At 44.8% G+C, this 18,658-nt stretch overlaps 1 protein-coding gene across 1 annotated transcript; it reads right to left on the bottom strand.

Moving 5' to 3' along the window:
• Window positions 1–5,535: 5,535 nt before the first annotated feature.
• LOC135102748 (uncharacterized) lies at window positions 5,536–12,147 on the bottom strand. The gene is made up of 4 exons (XM_064008262.1): window positions 10,246–12,147; window positions 10,050–10,145; window positions 9,889–9,972; window positions 5,536–9,794 (listed from the first exon to the last, which is right to left on the bottom strand). Exons 1-4 carry the CDS (start codon window positions 10,427–10,429, stop codon window positions 6,052–6,054), a joined length of 4,107 nt encoding a protein of 1,368 aa, XP_063864332.1. The 5' UTR covers window positions 10,430–12,147; the 3' UTR covers window positions 5,536–6,051.
• Window positions 12,148–18,658: the final 6,511 nt, after the last annotated feature.

Here is an 18,658-nt window from a genome sequence, read left to right on the forward strand (position 1 = left end):
AACATTATGACGCGGTTGTGATTACGTCCCTTGGCAAACGACAGATTAATTCTTAGATTTCCTGATTTATCCAGAGGGATGGCATTGTGCACGTCCTCCGTCACAAAGTTAAAGAAACATACTGTCCGACCTTTATTGAATGCATCAAATGTTAGGGAATTACGCGTGTCCAATCCTAGTGACTCAAGGGTCGTGTAAAACAATTTTGACGCGTGATGCGGGAAAGAGCTGCGAACGTTATAAATGGTCGCCCCGTTCACGGTGATATGTACATGTGACAGATCGGCGTGTTGAAAATATAAACCATTCTTATCAATTACGCCTTGTAAGCTGTCCATATCAACTATTGCCATGGTCAAATTTTGAGGTATGATTTGCGCGAAAGGTAATTCGGCAATCAAAGACGTTTGATTGGCGGCTAACACATACGTTTTATTGAGCGTTCTATTAAAAGTGTATTGCATTGGATTTCGAGTCAAGGAGTTATTTAACGATTCTAAGGCGGGCGGATGTGGCGTGACGCGGTCAACCCATAACTTAGCCATCTCGAGCTTAAATTTGAAACTGCTGGCATCTTGGTGTGAATTAAGAATCCATGTTTTGTTAGCCAATTCTAATCGAATTCTCACATCAACAGAGTCAAGCAGATAAGCGTCCAGACTTGATATATCCGAAAACAAAGGCGCAGTCATCGAAATGCCGTGCGTTTTACAATCTTTCATCATTTGTTTCTCGTCTTTATTCCCTCCCGTGAAATAGTCTTCATCAAATTTATTGATTATGCCTTTTGATCCATCATAATCACGATGGTAGAAGGCGACGCGACCGATAGAGTCAATTTTATCCTGAGGGATTGTTGTAATCATTTTAATGAAGGCGTGATAGTTGAACAAAGAGGATGACTCCACAAGCTGTTCGTTAAAATAACAAGCGCATGACTTAAACATCGTATTATTCAAACCATTACTAAAAACGACGTGATCGCCATCGTCTAGTGGCGCGCCGTCTGCCTTCGTCGCGCTAACTCGCAATTCTAGAGACAGCGTTGATAGATCCAAAAATTGCCCTGGAATACCAGGCAGTCTAAATTCAATGTAAGGATCGTTGATCCCCGCATGATTATTAGCATTTGCATCTAAATTAACGGGTAATACGTCCAACTTTCCCCTCGCAGCGACTGACGATTCGATGGTATGCAAGCGATTCACCCGCGGAAAGTTCTCACTCACGGCCGTCAGATAATTGCTCAGGGGGGTGGAGGTCGCTCCACCCTGCACATCCGGACCGTAATGAGTCATCTTTGCGACTAAGCTAAATATTGAAGATATCTGCTTTATAGCAAGTCTTTCTTTTCAGTTGCCTGGTTGGTGGTTTTCTCTTTTTTTTTTTTTTTCCGACTCCAACTTTCCTCTTTTTCATTACTCGTCCGCCTCGAACTATCCTTTCCCCCACACCCTTCACGGCTGCAACACCTCTATTTCTTAATGATTCGCGAAGTCGCTTCCCTTCTAAAACATCTGTTAATAAACCTTTTCCCATTTGGAGCGCTTCGGGTGCTACAGTGCGCATGAGAAAGGGAATTGCTCTTTTAGCAAAGCCACTCAAAACGGAAAATAGACCGCCACCTCTTCTTGAATGGGGTGGAATAAAAACCCGAATGTCGTCTAAGCCTCCACCTTTGCTTTGCGTAAAAAGCAAGTCGTATTCCGCTCGAGTGGGAGGTGTGAACGCTCTCGTCATGATGGTTGTCACGTCATGAATAAGACGTCGAGCATAATCACCGGCTATTTATTTCTGTCTGATATGCTGCTCCCGCCATGATCAAAATAAATAATAACGGTCACCCCAATTAAGGAATACATTTATACTCGATTTGTCAAACACACATCAACTTTATTTTAAAATTTACATGATATAGTTATTCAGACTTCCTCACCAGAATAGTTTCAACTCCAAAAGGTTGAAGTCGCTGCGCCAGCCCTTCCACCATAGGCAGGTAATTATTCTTCCACTCATCCTGGCAGCGACCTCTACATCCCAGTCCTTCCGGGATAATAATTTGCTCTACTTCAGCGTTCGCCATGGCTAGCAGGGCAATCTTTTTCAGGCAATTCTGGAAGTGTTGACGTCGATTCACGCTTGTATCCATCTTGAGTCCTTCCACGTAAGGCAAATCCTTCGACGTCGCGATTGCCTGTCGCGCCTTCTCGTTTCCCTCGACGGCCTCGCCCCAACCATACTGAGTCACGCAGGCCACCAGGTGAGGGAGATTTACGCTTCCTGTGGGAGGCGCGTGGATAATGATACGTCCTGGGTCATCTCTCGTGTCTGCCGTGGCCCGATGAAGCGAGTAGAGTCTCTTTCTAGCTGCATGTGTATTCTCGTATGGGTAAATCGTTTTGAGATCCCGCGCAATCCCACTCGGTTCGGTGGAGACGGCATTTACTGAATAAATGATATAACAGCGGCGGTCGCGGAAGATGCCATCGGTCAGCTTGCCCTCGACCACCTTCATCTTGACGAGTAATTGGAGGGCTGATCCACACGTTGAACCCTCTGTGAGGGGAGTGAGGGGGAAATGTGTCATCGCAGACCTTTATTCACACGTATTGGTCGATATTACACCTTCTGCGTAGTAGAATTTATTCATTCAAATTGACGCAGGTGTTATTTTTTTTTCCTTTGTTGGTGGGAAGGGATGGAGGGCGGGGAACGTATTATTTATTAGGGGATGTGGGTTAGGGGGGGGGGGTGAACCTTTTTTTGACCATAACCCTCATCAATTATCCATCCGTGGGCCTGCACCCCTGACGCGCCTAACACGTGCTCTCATGTATTATTGATGTACTTACTCGTTTACAGAGTAAGATGGGGAGCTTTCTCATTTAATATGCTTCCCAGATGTCACCGACCCCGCCACCTATCAGTTTACTTCGTTGAGTCGTATTTCTGATGGCATCCGCGGGGAGTTGCGCCATGCGAAGTAGCAGTGATAATAATGGACGCTTATCGGGTGAAAGTCTTTTCGCGGCCCCCTTTTCGTGACCGAGTACTCGTATGAGATCAAACACGCTTATGCCAGAAAATGGTGGAAGTAAGTTACCGCGCTCATCCCATGAAATCCCAGGTTTACCCTCCAATAATTTCAAGAGAGATAAACCATATTCTCTAAAGGAAGGAGGAACGGCAACTCGAATCAAATCATCCAAGGGTGGATTGACAGGTGCGCGTGGTGGTGGCGTCACGCTGGCGGCGTCGGGGAGGGCGGCGGCCGGTAGCGGAAGTGAAGTTTTTTTTTTTTTCTTGACTTGTTTTGACGTGAATCGGTGCTGAGTTGTGCTGTCGGTCGGTTTAAACTTACACCTCTCGGCAACTGAGACGGGAACTAAACAATATTCTTTCATCTCTGTAGTAAACTTGTTATTGCCGACACGGCTATCGGGAGTAACGCGGCCAATATGTTACCACCTCGTTTGGAGATTAGAATCGCTTTCTTCTTGTACACGGGCGTCTTCTTCAAGGCTACAGTGCGAATATCACTCTTGAATTTTTTCAGGCGGTTAATGATGGTATCGTCGTCCGTCAGGCGTCTCTTCAAAAAGTTGGCGAATATTTCCGAGATGCAATTGACTTCGCGCTTATTCAAACTTTGCAAGACCTGCTTCCGCAATTTAGGGGTGACGTGCGAGAGGAGAAAAACCAAATCCTTGTACTTCAATATCAATGGTTTTTCCTCATCCATATCTTATACTAAGTCGTCCGCATCTATCCAGCTGTCAAATTTATCTGGGTACCCACGCCAGTGGACGAAGTACTTTCTCTTACCTCGCTCGACCTTCGATCGTAATATATCGACCTGGTAATGTGAGGGAAGAGAGGACTTGATTAATTCTTCCCTGTAGAAAGCGCCGGTCACGTCCTCCCCCGCCAAATCCCTTATGAAATAAATAGGGATTTTATGTGAGTAATCCACACGACTTATCTTAAAAAGCTCCTCGGTATTGTTGACGGTATAACCCTTATTGAATTTAAATTGCGTTCGGGAAGCACGTTGCAAGCGTACAATGTCTCCCACGTCTAATTTATGACTGACAACTTTCTTTCCCCTTGGCCGATTTAAATACATTCGTTTAAATTGCTTCCTGACTTGTGACAGCTCGCGGAGGTGGTGAACCTGAGCCGGCGTTTGGTTGCCGCCCAAACCGCGGTGTGGGGTGTGATTGTACGTATTTATTAGGGTGGGCAAGACGTTAATATACGTCAGTGTGTTGTTCTGCGTGAGATATTTATATATTTTTGTCTTTATGGTTCGGATGACCCTTTCTGCCAAACTCGCCTTTGTTTCACGCGAGTAATTGGAATACAAGGTAATACCTTTCAAAGTTAGATATTTTTTCACTGCTTGATTATAAAATTCGGATCCCTGATCGGTAAAAAGACGCGACACGCCTGTAAAACTCCCCGACTCTAGAACTTTTTTCAGCGCTTGCAGGCTACTGTGTCCGGATTTACTTGTCAGCGTTGCCACTTTCAAGTATCTGCTGAAAACGTCCAGGCAAAACATGATGTATCGGACGCCGCCATTGTGTCTGTGCAGCCTCGCAAAATCAGCCAAATCGCAAGTTAAAATGACGGACGGTTTAGGAGCGAGAATTTTTCGTCGCGGAAAACGTTTCAGTGTCGGCTTGTGAAGCGTATAAGTGCGGTTGCCCTGCAGAAATGCCCTCACATCGCGGAGTGTTAGATTCTTATCCCTTTTCTTCCCCTCTCTGTAGAGTGCTTGCACACCTCCTAAAGCCGCAGGATTCGTCATATCCCGGTAAAGTTCGTCCAAAACGGCGTTCATAGCAGATAGACTTTCTCACAGGGTGACTCATCCACAATATTCGTGCGCAGTTGAATTTCTTCGGGTGCGTTCGGGGATAAATCACACAACAAATAACCGTGATCTCGTCTAAGCACGACATTTTTATAAATTTCCACAAAGTGTTTGGCGCGCTCCCTTCCATAAAGTTGCCTGCCCAGACATTCAATTTGATATATATCTCTGTTTTTCATAAGAATGTAATGTGAGGCATTTAAAGTTATCGTTCTAGCATACTTTCCGGGGAAAAAGACATTCTGTGCTATCATTATAACTGACAAATTTTTATGTCTCCCTTTGGTGAAAGCCTCTGCTATCGTTTGAGAATTGCCAGCCGTGAGGAAATTGTCATCTAATATCAGGAGTGTGTGCGTTTGCGGGTCGGCGTATGGACTGTTATCATCCATCACGGGATCAATAATTTTCTCATGCACTTCGACCTTATCTTGAAAAGGGGAATTCTGCTGCAGCGAATGCGATGAGACGCCACAAATGATAATTCTGTTAAATCCATGCTGATATTTCTCTATAATTTTATTGCAGAGGTGTGTTTTGCCGGAATTTGTATAACCTGCAATAATTATGCGTGCAGGATATCTGAAGAGATTCAGCATCTCTTCGCTAAATGTCTTGTCCATGTTAAGTTCAGAGGGTTACTAAAAGACGCTACGATATGTTTACAGTATTTATTACTTAACCTTTATTTACATGGTCATGTAGGTAACAGCATAACTAACCTCCCAGCTGCATCCTCATCCCTGCCTTCTAATTATGACGTGGATCTCCCCCGACCCACACCTCTTCCTCAACCTCCCCCCTTCTCCCCCCTCTCCTTAACCTAAGTACAAATGTTCTTACATTACCTCCTCCTCCTCATCCTCCTTATCCCCACGTGGGCAGTACAAATGTCCTTACAGTACATGAACAATCTCCTCATTCCTCTCCTTAACTCCATACTCAAAACAAATGTTCTTACATTACATGAATGGCAGCTGCTGGCGGCCGCGGTCTCTCTCCACCCCTTAATTATGACGTGAATAATGTCATGGAAGGCCACTCCCGATCACGACACAACCCATCCTCCACCTCCCCCTCTTCCTTAGCCTACGTGGTCAGAGCAAATGTTTTTTTACATTACATGAAGGGTGTCTGCTAGCAGCTGCGTCCTCTCTTTCTCTACCCCTTAATCATGATGTGAATAATGCCGCGGAAAGTCTCTCCCGATCACGCCACAGACCACTCATTACCCCATCCTCCCCCTCTTCCTCCCCCTCTTCCTCCTCCTCCTCCTCCTCCTCCTCCTCCTCCTCCTCTTCCTCATCCACCTCCACCTCCCCCACATCCACCGCCACCTCCTCTTCCATCTCATTCTCCACATCTCTTTCCCGCGGATCATTGTCGGGGTGATAATACGCCCTTGAGGTATAGCCATCGACGTGAAAGCGCTTGTCGTCAAAATGTGACAACGTTCGCTTTCGCATACGAGTGGTACAAATTTGTCCTTTCACATTCCTGATATTATAGCAATCCACCATCCCACATGCGACATTATTAAGTGTTTCCCTATACTGCTGATGCAATATATTTTGCTGAAGGTGAGTTGGAATGCCTTTACCTCGAGATACTTGCTTGTCATCTTCCAACAGCAGCGAATACATCTTTGGCTTTAATATAATCGCCTCTTTGATGAGCGTGGATCCGGTTTCAGATTTCAACAAGCCTAGTTGACCCTTCCGCTCCCCATTAAAACACGGGTGATCTGAAGCAAAGTTACTGGTGTCGAGAAAATTTGCCATGGGTCCATGTTTCAGTTCATCATTTAAGTTTGTAGGTATGTGCAGACTGAAAATGAAACTGTCAGTATCTTCATAAGCTAATTTAGCTCTCTCCCCATAATTAGCTTTGATGACACGATACCAAAAGTTGTACATGTACTTCTTTGCCACTTCTAAAATATGGTATCCCAAGTAATTTGGCTGCCTGATTTTAATCGTGTTCTTACTGTTGACACATATGACTCGGTCCTCGCCTAATTGGTGGACCCTTTTAAAGGATGGATTTCTTGCATACTTCAGGAAAGACTTTCTTTTTGTCACTAATTTCTGCTGGAGGCCATACTTCACTTCAGATAACATGGATCTACCATAAACTGCGTTTGACATCAGTTTGCAAATGCGATTTTTAATGGCGCACGTCTCATTTTTACGCTGAGCGACGTTCCTTTCTATGAAAGGTTTCAGGTATGGAGCCTGTCTGAACCTATATATAGCATGAACACATTGTATTTCCAGTCCAAGTGAGAGTAAAAGTTGCAGCAATTCCAGACTGATGAGATGATCTTTCAGTCCCTTATGACTGGCCACGAGTTTACGATTTTTCCTCCCCAGCTTACGACCCTCAGCTTCTAACAGTCTTTTACTGTACGGTGAGATGTCATCTTCTGTAATAGTCATGTGTGCGAGGCACAGAGGGAACTCGTCCGTGATCCGAGCTACGTCGGGGGAAACGTCACAGCTGTCTAAATGCAGCCAGTAACCGACGTCGCCATCTGTCGCATGATTCTGGATGCCAACTTCAAAAAAATCATCCATCTCTGACTGAGAAAGCTTTTTGATGTCACCCATAGGCAGGGGGGAACACATAACGCTTGCATATAATGAATTATAGTCCAGATAGAACACATAGGTGCCGGGTCCACCGTCGGGTTCGTGGTTTGACTGCAGGTGTGGCCTGACGCAAGTTACAAAGCCTCCTCGTACATTTCTTTTGATCAGGTGATACATGTTAGGGTCGTAAGGTGGATCAAGTTGAACGCCTGTCGACTTTAAAAAAGCGTCATAAGCATAAGAAGACAGTGACACGTAATGTGACACGTCCAGCCCATAAAATTCATGCAGGTATGATCTATATTTGAGATATGTGTCGGCTAATAATCCCACATCAATCTCACAATACAGTCTTATGTAATCGCCTAAAGTGCGGCAGGATGTCATACTCCACACGCTTTGAGCGTGTTCATATTCTCCAGGTGGCAGAGCCTTCCCCTTGAGCGTGTCATAAAATGCCTCACGAGGTGGCAATTGTCGATCTTCTAAGCGGCCAAGGTCGGTGATGTACTCATAACAAAGAAACTGTTTTTGAGTGCAAATTACACGCCTTACATCCTCGGGGAGGTAATTCACCATTTCCTGGGCGTAACGCGTGCTATAGCCCGCCTGCACGTGACTCTGAGCGAGATGACCGAGGCCAGCATTCATAATGGAAAGCGTGTCCTGAAACTGCAATTCCTTAATCCTTACTTTCAATAAATGCGATTCTGACTTGGCAAGGATGTCCACGTGCGACTCTGGCAAGTGAAGGTCTTTTATGATTAAGGAGACGTCAAAGCTCATATTATGTGCCAGAGTGATGAGATATTTCCTCATGTCACGACACTGGAGGTTGCATCGCGCGCACAAAGCCCCCTTGTAATTATTTTGTGGTAATGAGTGGTCGTGATGTTTATGAGGTGGGGTTTTCACATTAAAGGGTTGATGGCAGAGTTCGCAGTGACGCTGACGTTTGAAGTGGGCTTCATCCTCCGCAGACATGCTAATTGGATAGCTAACTACACTTTCCTTGATGATTCCCCAAGCATTGGATAGGCTATCAATGAAATTATTCACGGGATCTTCACCGAAATAACTTCTCTTTTCCACGACATCTCCATGCCTATTGATGATGAGATACGAGTATCCAATTGGGTCATGTTCAGCTATCACACTCCTATTCTCCTTAGGTTTTATCATAGTTTCAAAATCAAAAAATGCTAAGTATGCAGGCTGATAGGTGTAGGCAAAATTTTTAAATTTTACTTTTTCACCGTCACCTGGAAAGAGAAGAGTTTGAGTGAAGTCGCAGTGACACTCGTGATCGCTCAAACTGACAGACTTGGGAACTGAGCTGAAACATACTTTGCAAAACTGATGACCCTCTGGGGTGGGACTGCTTCTCGTCAATTTCCGGTGCAGCTTCTCCACGTCTTTAATGAGCGTCATATGTTTTCCACCTAGTAAAAGGAGTGAGACTACAGTTTTATACTTCCGCGAGCCTTTTCTTGATAATGTTAAATAGTATATCTCACCGCTTTTTGTCAGTGTATAAACGTCCAGAGACAGACAATTTAACCTTTCTAACTGACTCAAGTTCTCCCAAGTCACTGGACTGCCTACTTTTCCGCGCGTGACGTATTTCTCTCCGCCATGCCGTCTCCGTAATATTTTTGGAATTCTTTTCCAAGGTACACCTCGAGCATGAAGTCTGAAAGCCGCCAAACACTGAATAACACAGGATGAATGTCGGCCATCAGGATTGAAAATTTCATTCCCTCCTCGCACGCCTCTAGGATAAGCAACATAATCTCCTATGCCACTACATGCGACATGCAAGCAATAGTTGATGAAAAAATTCTGTACTCTTGAAATGATAAAACCAGATCCTTCAGTCTCGCTGGTAAGGCTTTCCAGCCGACTGTTCAGCTGATGGATCCATAAATCAACAAGGTCAGGCACATCTTGATAGGTGATCAGTCGTGCTCTAAAAGCAATATGAATGACTCGATGTTCATCCTCGCCTAAGGTAGAGAATTTCACTAGTAACAGAGAAATGTGTGAAAATATTTTCAGGGTGGGGGGGAATGGCGAGCCGTGTGACGTGAAATATGATCTAATTTCCCGTATAAAGAACTCCCTGTATTCGGTAAGTAGACCGAGTGGATCTCTGCTTACATGATCAGGTATGTCATATTGATGTCTGGTGAAGCTCCTCATAAAATTTTCCCTCGAGTCAATTAACCGCGGCTCTTCCGGCATCCCGCGCTCGTCAAGGTCTGCATCCGCCGACTCTCCTGCCATGCTGCGCTCATCGTGGTCCGCCTCCGCTTGTGGCGTGTCTGGGAAGAAAAAATAGAAGTAGCAGCGACAGTTTATTATTATTATTATTATTATTATTATTATTATTATTATTATTATTGAATTGATATTTACCTTGTGTAGGTAGTGAAGGACTTGAAGTCTCGGAAGAATTGAATACGTTCCCCGATAATCCACTCGGTCCCGGCCGTGGCGAGTCTTAAAAAAAGAATATTAGTAGTGGCGGTGGCACCGTATTTATTGCTTTATTATTTGTAGTATTTTTTTTTTCTCACCTCTTCCCCCGCCTCCGCGTGGGATGTCGCCTTGTGACGTCCGCCGACGTGGGCCTTCTACGCCGGCGTTCTGCTCAACCTCAATCGAGTGTGAGCCTGTACAGGAAGATGTGCTCAGAGCTCAAACTTGTAAAGATTGACAGTCATTTCATCTTTATTATTATACATTCCCGCCAAAATAAGTAATAATGCTTACCAGAAGAAGCAGGATTGCCAACTTCGCAGGTGTGTTCTGGCGGTGGATGTGGAAACAGAAGTCCACACCGCTCGCATAAATCACACTGGTCTTCCACACATGAGGGGCAGGATGGATTAGTGCGCCATCTCCCACACACTTCACATAAAATCCGCGCCTCTGCTGTTCCACAGTGAACACCCATTTTCTTTTCTTTTTTTTTCTATAACATTGTCAACACTTTGTCCCGGCCGCCATGCCGCGCGGGGAAACACTGAAGCTTCCCGCGCAGATGGTCGCGAGGCGCGTGCCTTGACTCGGAAGTAGGCAACACCTGCCTGTTTCATTATCCTCCACTCCACCCATTACCCCACCTTGATCGATTCTCTTCAAAATTTTACGTCCGAGACGCAAAGTTAACGTGGTCTTATATGTAACACGCAAGTAACACTGTTTTCCCCATCTTCAAACTGAATAGGTTTGCCTCTTTGATTAGCAATTTTGATGGCCACACTCTCTATAGTTGATGCAGAAAGTGGTTTATACGTAATTGAATTCGCACCTTTACTGGTGCTGTCGCCGGGGAGTGGTATGACGTCTAATATATTAACTAGTTGGTTGCCAAATCGCGAGGGGGAAATGATGTCGGTATAAACGTACATATAATCCGTCCCTGCATCAGCTCGCGGTACGTATTGAGCGAATAATTTTATGGGTGATGAGGAGGAAGCTTCGCTGGCGTCGGAAGATGAAATGCCGTCGCCAGATCTTTGAAAGTAGACGGTGTAGCGAAAATTTGGATTGAAACCCAGAATGTGAGCTATATGCGATGCAAATTTTATACTTATATCACTGTAAATACGATCGTCATTAGGAGGGACAATCGCGTTATTCACAACGACCCGCTCCAAGTCGCGGTCATAATAAATGATATCCGAGTAAGGGAAATAGATCTTAAAGGAGTCATTCAAGATTGCTTGAAGTTCTCTCACTATCTGTCCATTAATTGCCTTAGTTATGGCCGGTATGTTCTTATCGGTAAAATTGGAGATGATATTCCTTTCCGGTAGATAGGTATACATATTATATTCATACATATCAAAGTCTGACTGCTTAACCCGACCATAGAACGATATACTGGAATTTGGATCCCCTTCCGCAATGCAGTAGAAATATTTAGGGAATAAAATATTACACAGGCCGACTTCATAATCCCTGCCGGTGTCTAAATGAATGGGTAAGATTCTGTTTTCAAATTCTGTTGTTGTGTTGTTGGGAAATGACCTACCACCTGCAAGAGAAGATAGGTATACGTATATATCGTCACTATCTCTCAATGACATGTTTTTTAAACCCTGTCAACTAACAGACTGACTTTAAACTTTACCTTTTCATGACATATATACGTCGGCAGACTGGAGATTATGGCGGTACGGCGTGGATAGTCGCGACGACCTTGACCATAGGGGAATGTACTGAGATATCGGAGGGAGCACGTGTCGGCTATAATAATAATAATAATAGTAATAATAATAATAATAATAATAATAATATTAATAATAATAATAATAATAATGATAGTAATAAGACCGCCATCCGACATAAGTATTACGTCAGCCATGCCGCTGGTGGTCGGTGAAAGTGGAAGAGGCCGCCGCTCCGCCCTGGCCGTCACAGACGCTTTCTCCAGGTAAAAAGGATGGACAGGTAACGGGATCTCGTGCGGCAGTCGCGACGACCTTGACCATAGGGGATGTATTGAGACGTCGGAGGGAACGCGTGATGGCAACACTCGGTCATCCCACCCTCCAGGATTCCGTGAATGAAAGGGAAAGGGCGACTTCTATGGCAAGCGCCGTCAGAGTCCCCCTAATCACGCGTGTGTGGCGGGCGGCTGCCACGTCTGCCCGCCAGCCCCCCCATCACCTCTCCTCCCCCCCTCCACCCCCTTTTCACTCAATTATTTTCCGCCCACCATCATTGATTCATTAGTCATTCCATCGTCGCCGAAGCATAAGGACGCACGCCCCCTCACCTCTCCGTCAGTGTCGCCGTCACCGTCCCTCCCCCCTCCCTCCCCCCCCCTTGGTGTTTGCCGTCGTGAATCACCCCCCCCTTCCCAAGCATGGATCTATGGAAAATTGCTATCAGGATCACCATCGCAATATGGCTTGCCGTCAGAGTCGCCCCTGGGTGGGTGGGTTGGGGGTGGGGGGGGACGTGAAAGGGCGACCTACACGGCATTGCCGTCACAGTCCCCTAGCCACGCGTGTGTGTGGCGACTTCCACGTCTGGCCGCCAGTCCACACCCTCCCCCCTCCTTTCACTCAATTATTTTCCACCCACCATCATTGATTCATTTAGTCATTCCATCGTCGCCGAAGGATAAGGACGCACGCCCCCCACCTCTCCGTCAGTGTCGCCGTCACCGTCCCTCCCCCCTCCCTCCCCCCCACCCCTTGGTGTTGCCGTCGTGAATCGCCATCCTCCCTTTCCCAAGCCTGGGTCTCCATCCTGACATGGACTGCCACTGAAGTCTACGGAAAATTGCTGTCAGGTTTCCCCATTGCAACTTGATCAGCCCCACACTCACAATATGGCATGCCATCAGAGTCGCTCCTGGGGTGGGGGTGGGATCCCCCTCCCCCCCCCCCTCCCCCCCCCCTCCCTCCCCCCCCCCCCTCCCTCCCTCTCCCATCCCCCAACACTCTATTTACAGTCAGGGTCTCCATCCTGAAATGGATTGCCACTCCGGGTAATTGCCATGGGGGTCGAGCCCCCCTAAAAAGGCTTGCCACTGAGGTCCCCATGCAATGGGGACCTCAGTGGCAAGCCTTTTTAGGGGGGCGACCCCCATGGCAATTTCCCAACTACTAGGAGGGACACCGGCCTAGGGCAACAAAAATCCAATAAAAAAGGAAAAACCCACTGGGATGCCCGTCCCCGAAAAAAGTCCGAAGCGGTAGTCAAAAATTGAAGGATAAGTGCCTTGAAACCTCCTTCTTGAAGAAGTTCAAGTCATAGAAAGGTGGAAATACAGAAGCAGGCAGGGAGTTCCAGAGTTTACTAGAAAAAGGGATGAATGATTGAGAAAACTGTTTAACTCTTGCATTAGAGAGGTGGACAGAATAGGGTTGAGAAAAAGAAGAAAGTCTTGTCCAATGAGGCCGGGGGAGCAGGGGAGGCATGCAGTTAGCAAGATTAGAAGAGCAGTTAACATAAAAATAACAGTAGAAGATAGCAAGAAATGCAACAGTGCGGCGATGAGAAAGAGGCTGAAGACAGTCAGTTAAGGGAGAGGAGTTGATGAGACGAAAAGCTTTTGATTCTACCCTGTCCAAAAGAGCGGTACGAGTGGACTCCCCCACCCCAGACATGTGAAGCACACTCCATACATGGACGGATAATGCCCTTGTACAGAGTTAGCAGCGGGGGGGATGAAAAAGCTGGCGAAGACGTCTCAGAACGCCTAACTCCATAGAAGCTCTTTTAGCTAGAAATGATATGTGAAGTTTCCAGTTTAGATTATAAGAAAAGAACAGACCGAGAATGTTCAATGTAGAAGAGGGAGACAGTTGGGTGTCACTGAAGAGGAGGGGATAGTTGTCTGGGAGGTTGTGTTGAGCTGACATATGGAAGAATTGAGTTTTGGGGGAATTGAACAATACCAAGTTTGCTCTGCCCCAGTCAGAAATTTTAGAGAGATCAGAAGTTAGGCGTTCTGTGGATCTTCCCTGCGTGAAATGTTTGCTTCCTGAAAGGTTGGACGTCTATGAAAAGACGTGGAAAAGTGCAGGTTGGTAATATCAACGTAGGAGTGGATGGGACAAGAAGTTTGGTTTAGAAGATCATTGATGAATAAAAGGAAGAGAGTGAGTGACAGAACAGATCCCTGAAAAACACCACTGTTAATGAATTTAGGAAAAGAACAGTAACCGTCTACTACAGTAGCAATAGGACGGTCAGAAAGGAAACTTGAGATGAACTTACAGAAAGGATAGAAGCTGCAGGAGGGTAGCTTGGAAATCAAAGCTTTGTGCCAGACTCTATCAAAGGCTTTTGATATGTCTAAGGCATCAGCAAAAGTTTCACCAAAATCTCTAAAAGAGGCTAACCAAGACTCAGTAAGGAAAGCCAGAAGACCACCAGTTGAGCGGCCTTGACGGAACCCATACTGGCGATTAGATAGAAGGTTGTGAAGTGGTAGATGTTTAAGAATCTTTCTGTCAAAGATAAATTCAGAAACTTAAGATAGGCAGGAAATTAAAGCAATAGGACGGTAGTTTGAGGGATTAGAACGGTCGCCCTTTTTTGGGAACAGGTTGAATATGGAAGGTAAACTTCCAGCAAGAAGGTAAGGTAGATGCTGACAGAGTTGAAAGAGTTTGACAAGGCAAGGTGCAAGCACGGAGGCGCAGTTTCGGAAAACAATAAGAGGGACCCCATCAGGTCCATAAGCCATCAGAGGGTTTACGCCAGCGAGAGCATGGAAAACATCATTGCGAAGAATTTTAATAGGTAGCATGAAGTAGTCAGAGGGTGGAGGAGAGGGAGGAATAAGCCCTAAATCGTCCAAGGTAGAGTTTTTAGCAAAGGTTTGAGCGAAGAGTTCAGCTTTAGAGATAGATGTGATATCAGTGGTGCCATCTGGAGGAGGGAAAGGAGGGAAAGGAGGAAAGGAGGGAAAGGAGAAGCAAAATTATTGGAGATGTTTTTGGCTAAATGCCAAGGGAGTTATATCTTGAATGAGTTTGACACTTTCCATTAATGAAGTAGTTTTGGCTAGTTGGAGAACAGGCTTGGCATGATTCCGGGCAGAAATATAAATTGCATGAGATTCTGGTGATGGAAGGCTCAAGTACTTTTTGTGGGCCACCTCTCTATCATGTATAGCACGGGAACAGGCTGTGTTAAACCAAGATTTGGAAGGTTTAGGTCGAGAAAAAGAATGAGGAATGTACTCCTCCATGCCAGACACTATCATCTCTATTATGCGCTCGGCACACAGAGACGGGTCTCTGATACGGAGGCAGCAGTCATTCCAAGGAAAATCAGTAAAATACCTCCTCTGTATCCCCAACAAGCAGAGGCAAAACGCCCGCTTAGGGCGTTTTGCTTAGGGTGTTTTTGCCTTTGCTTAGGGGGATCCTGAGGAGGGATTGGAGCGATATACAGATATGAGATTGTGATCGGAGGAGCCCAACTAAGAAGAGAGGGTAACAGCATAAGGAGAAGGATTAGAGGTTAGAAAAAGGTCAAGAATTTTGGGCGTATCTCCAAGATGGTCAGGAATAGAGTAGGGTGTTGTACGAATTGCTCTAGGTCGTGCAGGATAGCAAAGTTGAAGGAAACCAAAGTTGAAGGAAACCAAAGTTGGTGGTGAATATTGAAGTCTCCAAGAATGGAGATCTCCGCTAAAGGGAAGAGAGAATGTGCTCCACTTTGGAAGTGTCGACGTGTGTTGTTTGTTAGTTGTGTATTGGTGCTTCTGTTCATGAAAGAGTGTATTAGGTTGTCTGCCTCTTTGGAGGGGTCTGAGTGTATGGCTTGTTTAGTAGGATGTTGGTTGGCTGCAATTCTGACATCTCGCCACATGTCCCCTAATCTGTTCGTGTTTCCTATGGAGGAGCATCATTCGAACCATTTCTTAGTTTGAATTTCCTTGGTGGCATCTTTTGCAATTTCAATTGCAGCTCTGGTTGAGTTCGTTCTGTGCTTTCTATGCAGTTTTTTGGTCTAGTTAATCCTGTGGCTATATTCCTTCACATCACGGTTGTAATACCATCGGTCCTTGTGGTCAGATATTAGGGGATTGGATTTGGGTATGGCTTCGTCGGCCACCTTATGCAATGCCTCTGTGAGAGTCCATTCTTTTGCAGTGAGTGTATCGTGCTGTAGCAGTGTGTTTAGATGCCTCCAAAGTGTTCGTGTATAGTGGCCAGTTTGCTTGCTGTAAGTTCCATTTTATTTCTGTGGGGTTTTTCTCAATTGAGGGATATTGATTTGGATGCATGTTGCGAAGTGATCGCTGGCTAGATGTGGGTTTATTGACCAGTGTGTTTGTGTGTAAAGGTTGTTATTGACAAAGGAGAGGTCTAGGACCCCACCAGCTATGTGTGTTGGTTCTTGTGCGTTGAGGAGTCTTGCTTCAGGAATATTTTGCAGGATCTCTGCTATGTGATGCCCGTTTCTGTTGTTTTTTTATGGAACCCAGTATGTTATGGTGTGCATTGAAGTCGCCTGTAATGAATATATTTTCGGTGACACAAAGTGCGAGGAGTCCTGTGAGGTCTATTCTGGTGTTGCCTTTCTTGTTATAAATGCTATATACTTGAAAGTGTGTGTTGTGTAGTGTTATGGTTACTGCAATGACTTCTACTCTTTCTCCACAGTGTACTAGGGCCTCTATCGTCTTGCTCGTTATGTGGCTTCTGATTAAGATGGATGTTCCATTGGTGGCGCCTTCCACTGCTGGGTTGTGATATTCCGTGTATCCGCATATTATCTAGTATGTTGTGTCCCTTATCAGTGTCTCTTGAAGTGGTATTATGTTGGTCTTTTCCTTCCTGGATTCAGCTGTCATCAAATGTCTATTTCCCCGCAGACCTCGGATATCCCATTGCAGTAGTCGTAGCTGTTTTCGCCTGTCCTCATCTTCCTTCTTGTCCTCCTCATCTTCTCATCTGCTGTGTTGTTTGAAGTTTAGTCGGGCATCGACCTAAATGCCCAGATATGGATGGCACGACATCCATTCAACTGTCATGCCTTGGATGGTAAGTGGTGGCAGTTATATATGGGAGCCTAGTTGCATAGCTCTCGTCTTTGGTGGACTTATTTTTAGTCCAAGCTCCTTGCATTTATTTGCTGCCATGTTTATGGCCTCTTTTGCCCTCGCCTCATATCTTTGACCTGCGGAGATGAGAGCTATGCCGTCCGCGTATACTAAAGTTTTTGTTCCTCTGATGTTCAGGGAGGCGATGCTTTCAGCAAGGATATTAAAGAGGAACGGGCTGAGGATGCTGCCCCGCGGCGTGTCATTCTCGAAACATCTTGTATCTGAAAGTGCTCCTTGGAATTCTGCCTTAGCGGTTATTTCTTTAAGAAAGTCGACTGTCCATCTAAGTAATTTGCCCTTAACACCCCTTAGCCAGGATGGCTAAGGCATTAGCTGTTTCAAAGGACTTTTCAAGGCCCATGAAGGTGATGATAGCCTTTTGTTTGATATGGTGGTCATTAACTCAGTGATGCAGTCCCTTGTTCCTTTGTTATTTGTATATTTTATTTATTTATTTTCTATTTTTCTTATTGACCACAATTTTATTTTTGTTTTTTTTGTACACAGCACAATATACATTAAAACATAAAATAGTCCACATAATATAGAAACTAACACAAACGTGTGCACAAACCTACCTAATAAGGAAAAGCTCCATGTTAAAACCCTAAACATTAACGCACTCTACATAAATTTTTAAAGAAATTAAAAGTCTAAAAACATAAAATAACTTCTGAAACACAGTAATAAAGCTAATAAAAAAAAAAGTTCATTTTCAAACTAAATATAAAACCTTAAATAAAACTGGTAAGAACTTCATGAACTATGGTACAGACTGTGGCAACGTCAGTCCTCTCTATGAATAAGTTTTCTAAGGTTGACAAGTGGTATCGCTGACGTATATTTAAAGTTCTGGCACAATCTTCCACTACATGTCGTTCAGTTTATATCTGGCCACAGGAACACAGGCGTTTTTCCACTGGCAAACGACCTCGGCCTCGTCTGTTCCAGCGGCCTTCCTCAATAGCGAGGGAATGAGCACTGACTCGAAATCTTGTCCATGATATTGGTTCACTTTCATTGGTTTTCAGCTTAGTCTTATATATCTGATGTACTGCCAAATCAGGATTTATAGTGTTGTACATTTTTACTCTATTAGACTCAGATGATATTGTCTCTGACTTAAGATCTTCTATTGCGTTCACTATATCATTAATATCATTGCTTATCAGATCCCTAATGTACTTCGAAGTTAACGTGTTATTGTCCAGGGTGATTCGAATAGCATGAGACAGAGGATCATCAAACATCTCCTCCCTATCCCTCCACATACCACTGAAAAATTTGCGCTGCTTAGACAGTATGAGCGAACGTAACGAAGGGTACCCAAGTTCCAATAAACACAAATCATTACTTATTGTTTTTCTGATTCCCAACAACTGTTTTATACACCATATGTATAGTTTATTAATAGGCTTGATATCACTATTTAACCATGATTCACATCCGTATAAAATAGTGGATATAAAAGCAGCTTGGAAAACTTTGTTTTTAATGTAAAAAGGTATATCATTATTCTTACTTATGAATGATAAAAACTTAAGTGCTTGACACACCTTATTCTGTGCTTGTAATTTAACAGCTGATGTTGTAGATCCA

This window comes from Scylla paramamosain, chromosome 8 (assembly GCF_035594125.1).
Source record: "Scylla paramamosain isolate STU-SP2022 chromosome 8, ASM3559412v1, whole genome shotgun sequence".
Lineage (NCBI taxonomy): Eukaryota > Metazoa > Arthropoda > Malacostraca > Decapoda > Portunidae > Scylla > Scylla paramamosain.

Coding starts and splice junctions, on each gene's coding strand:
- LOC135102748 (XM_064008262.1), bottom strand. CDS start 10,429: ATGGGTGTTCACTGTGGAACAGCAGAGGCGCGGATTTTATGTGAAGTG. Junction 9,973..10,049: donor ACGCGGAGGCGGGGGAAGAG/GTGAGAAAAAAA, acceptor TCTTTTTTTAAG/ACTCGCCACGGCCGGGACCG. Junction 9,795..9,888: donor TCCTTCACTACCTACACAAG/GTAAATATCAAT, acceptor TTTTCTTCCCAG/ACACGCCACAAGCGGAGGCG.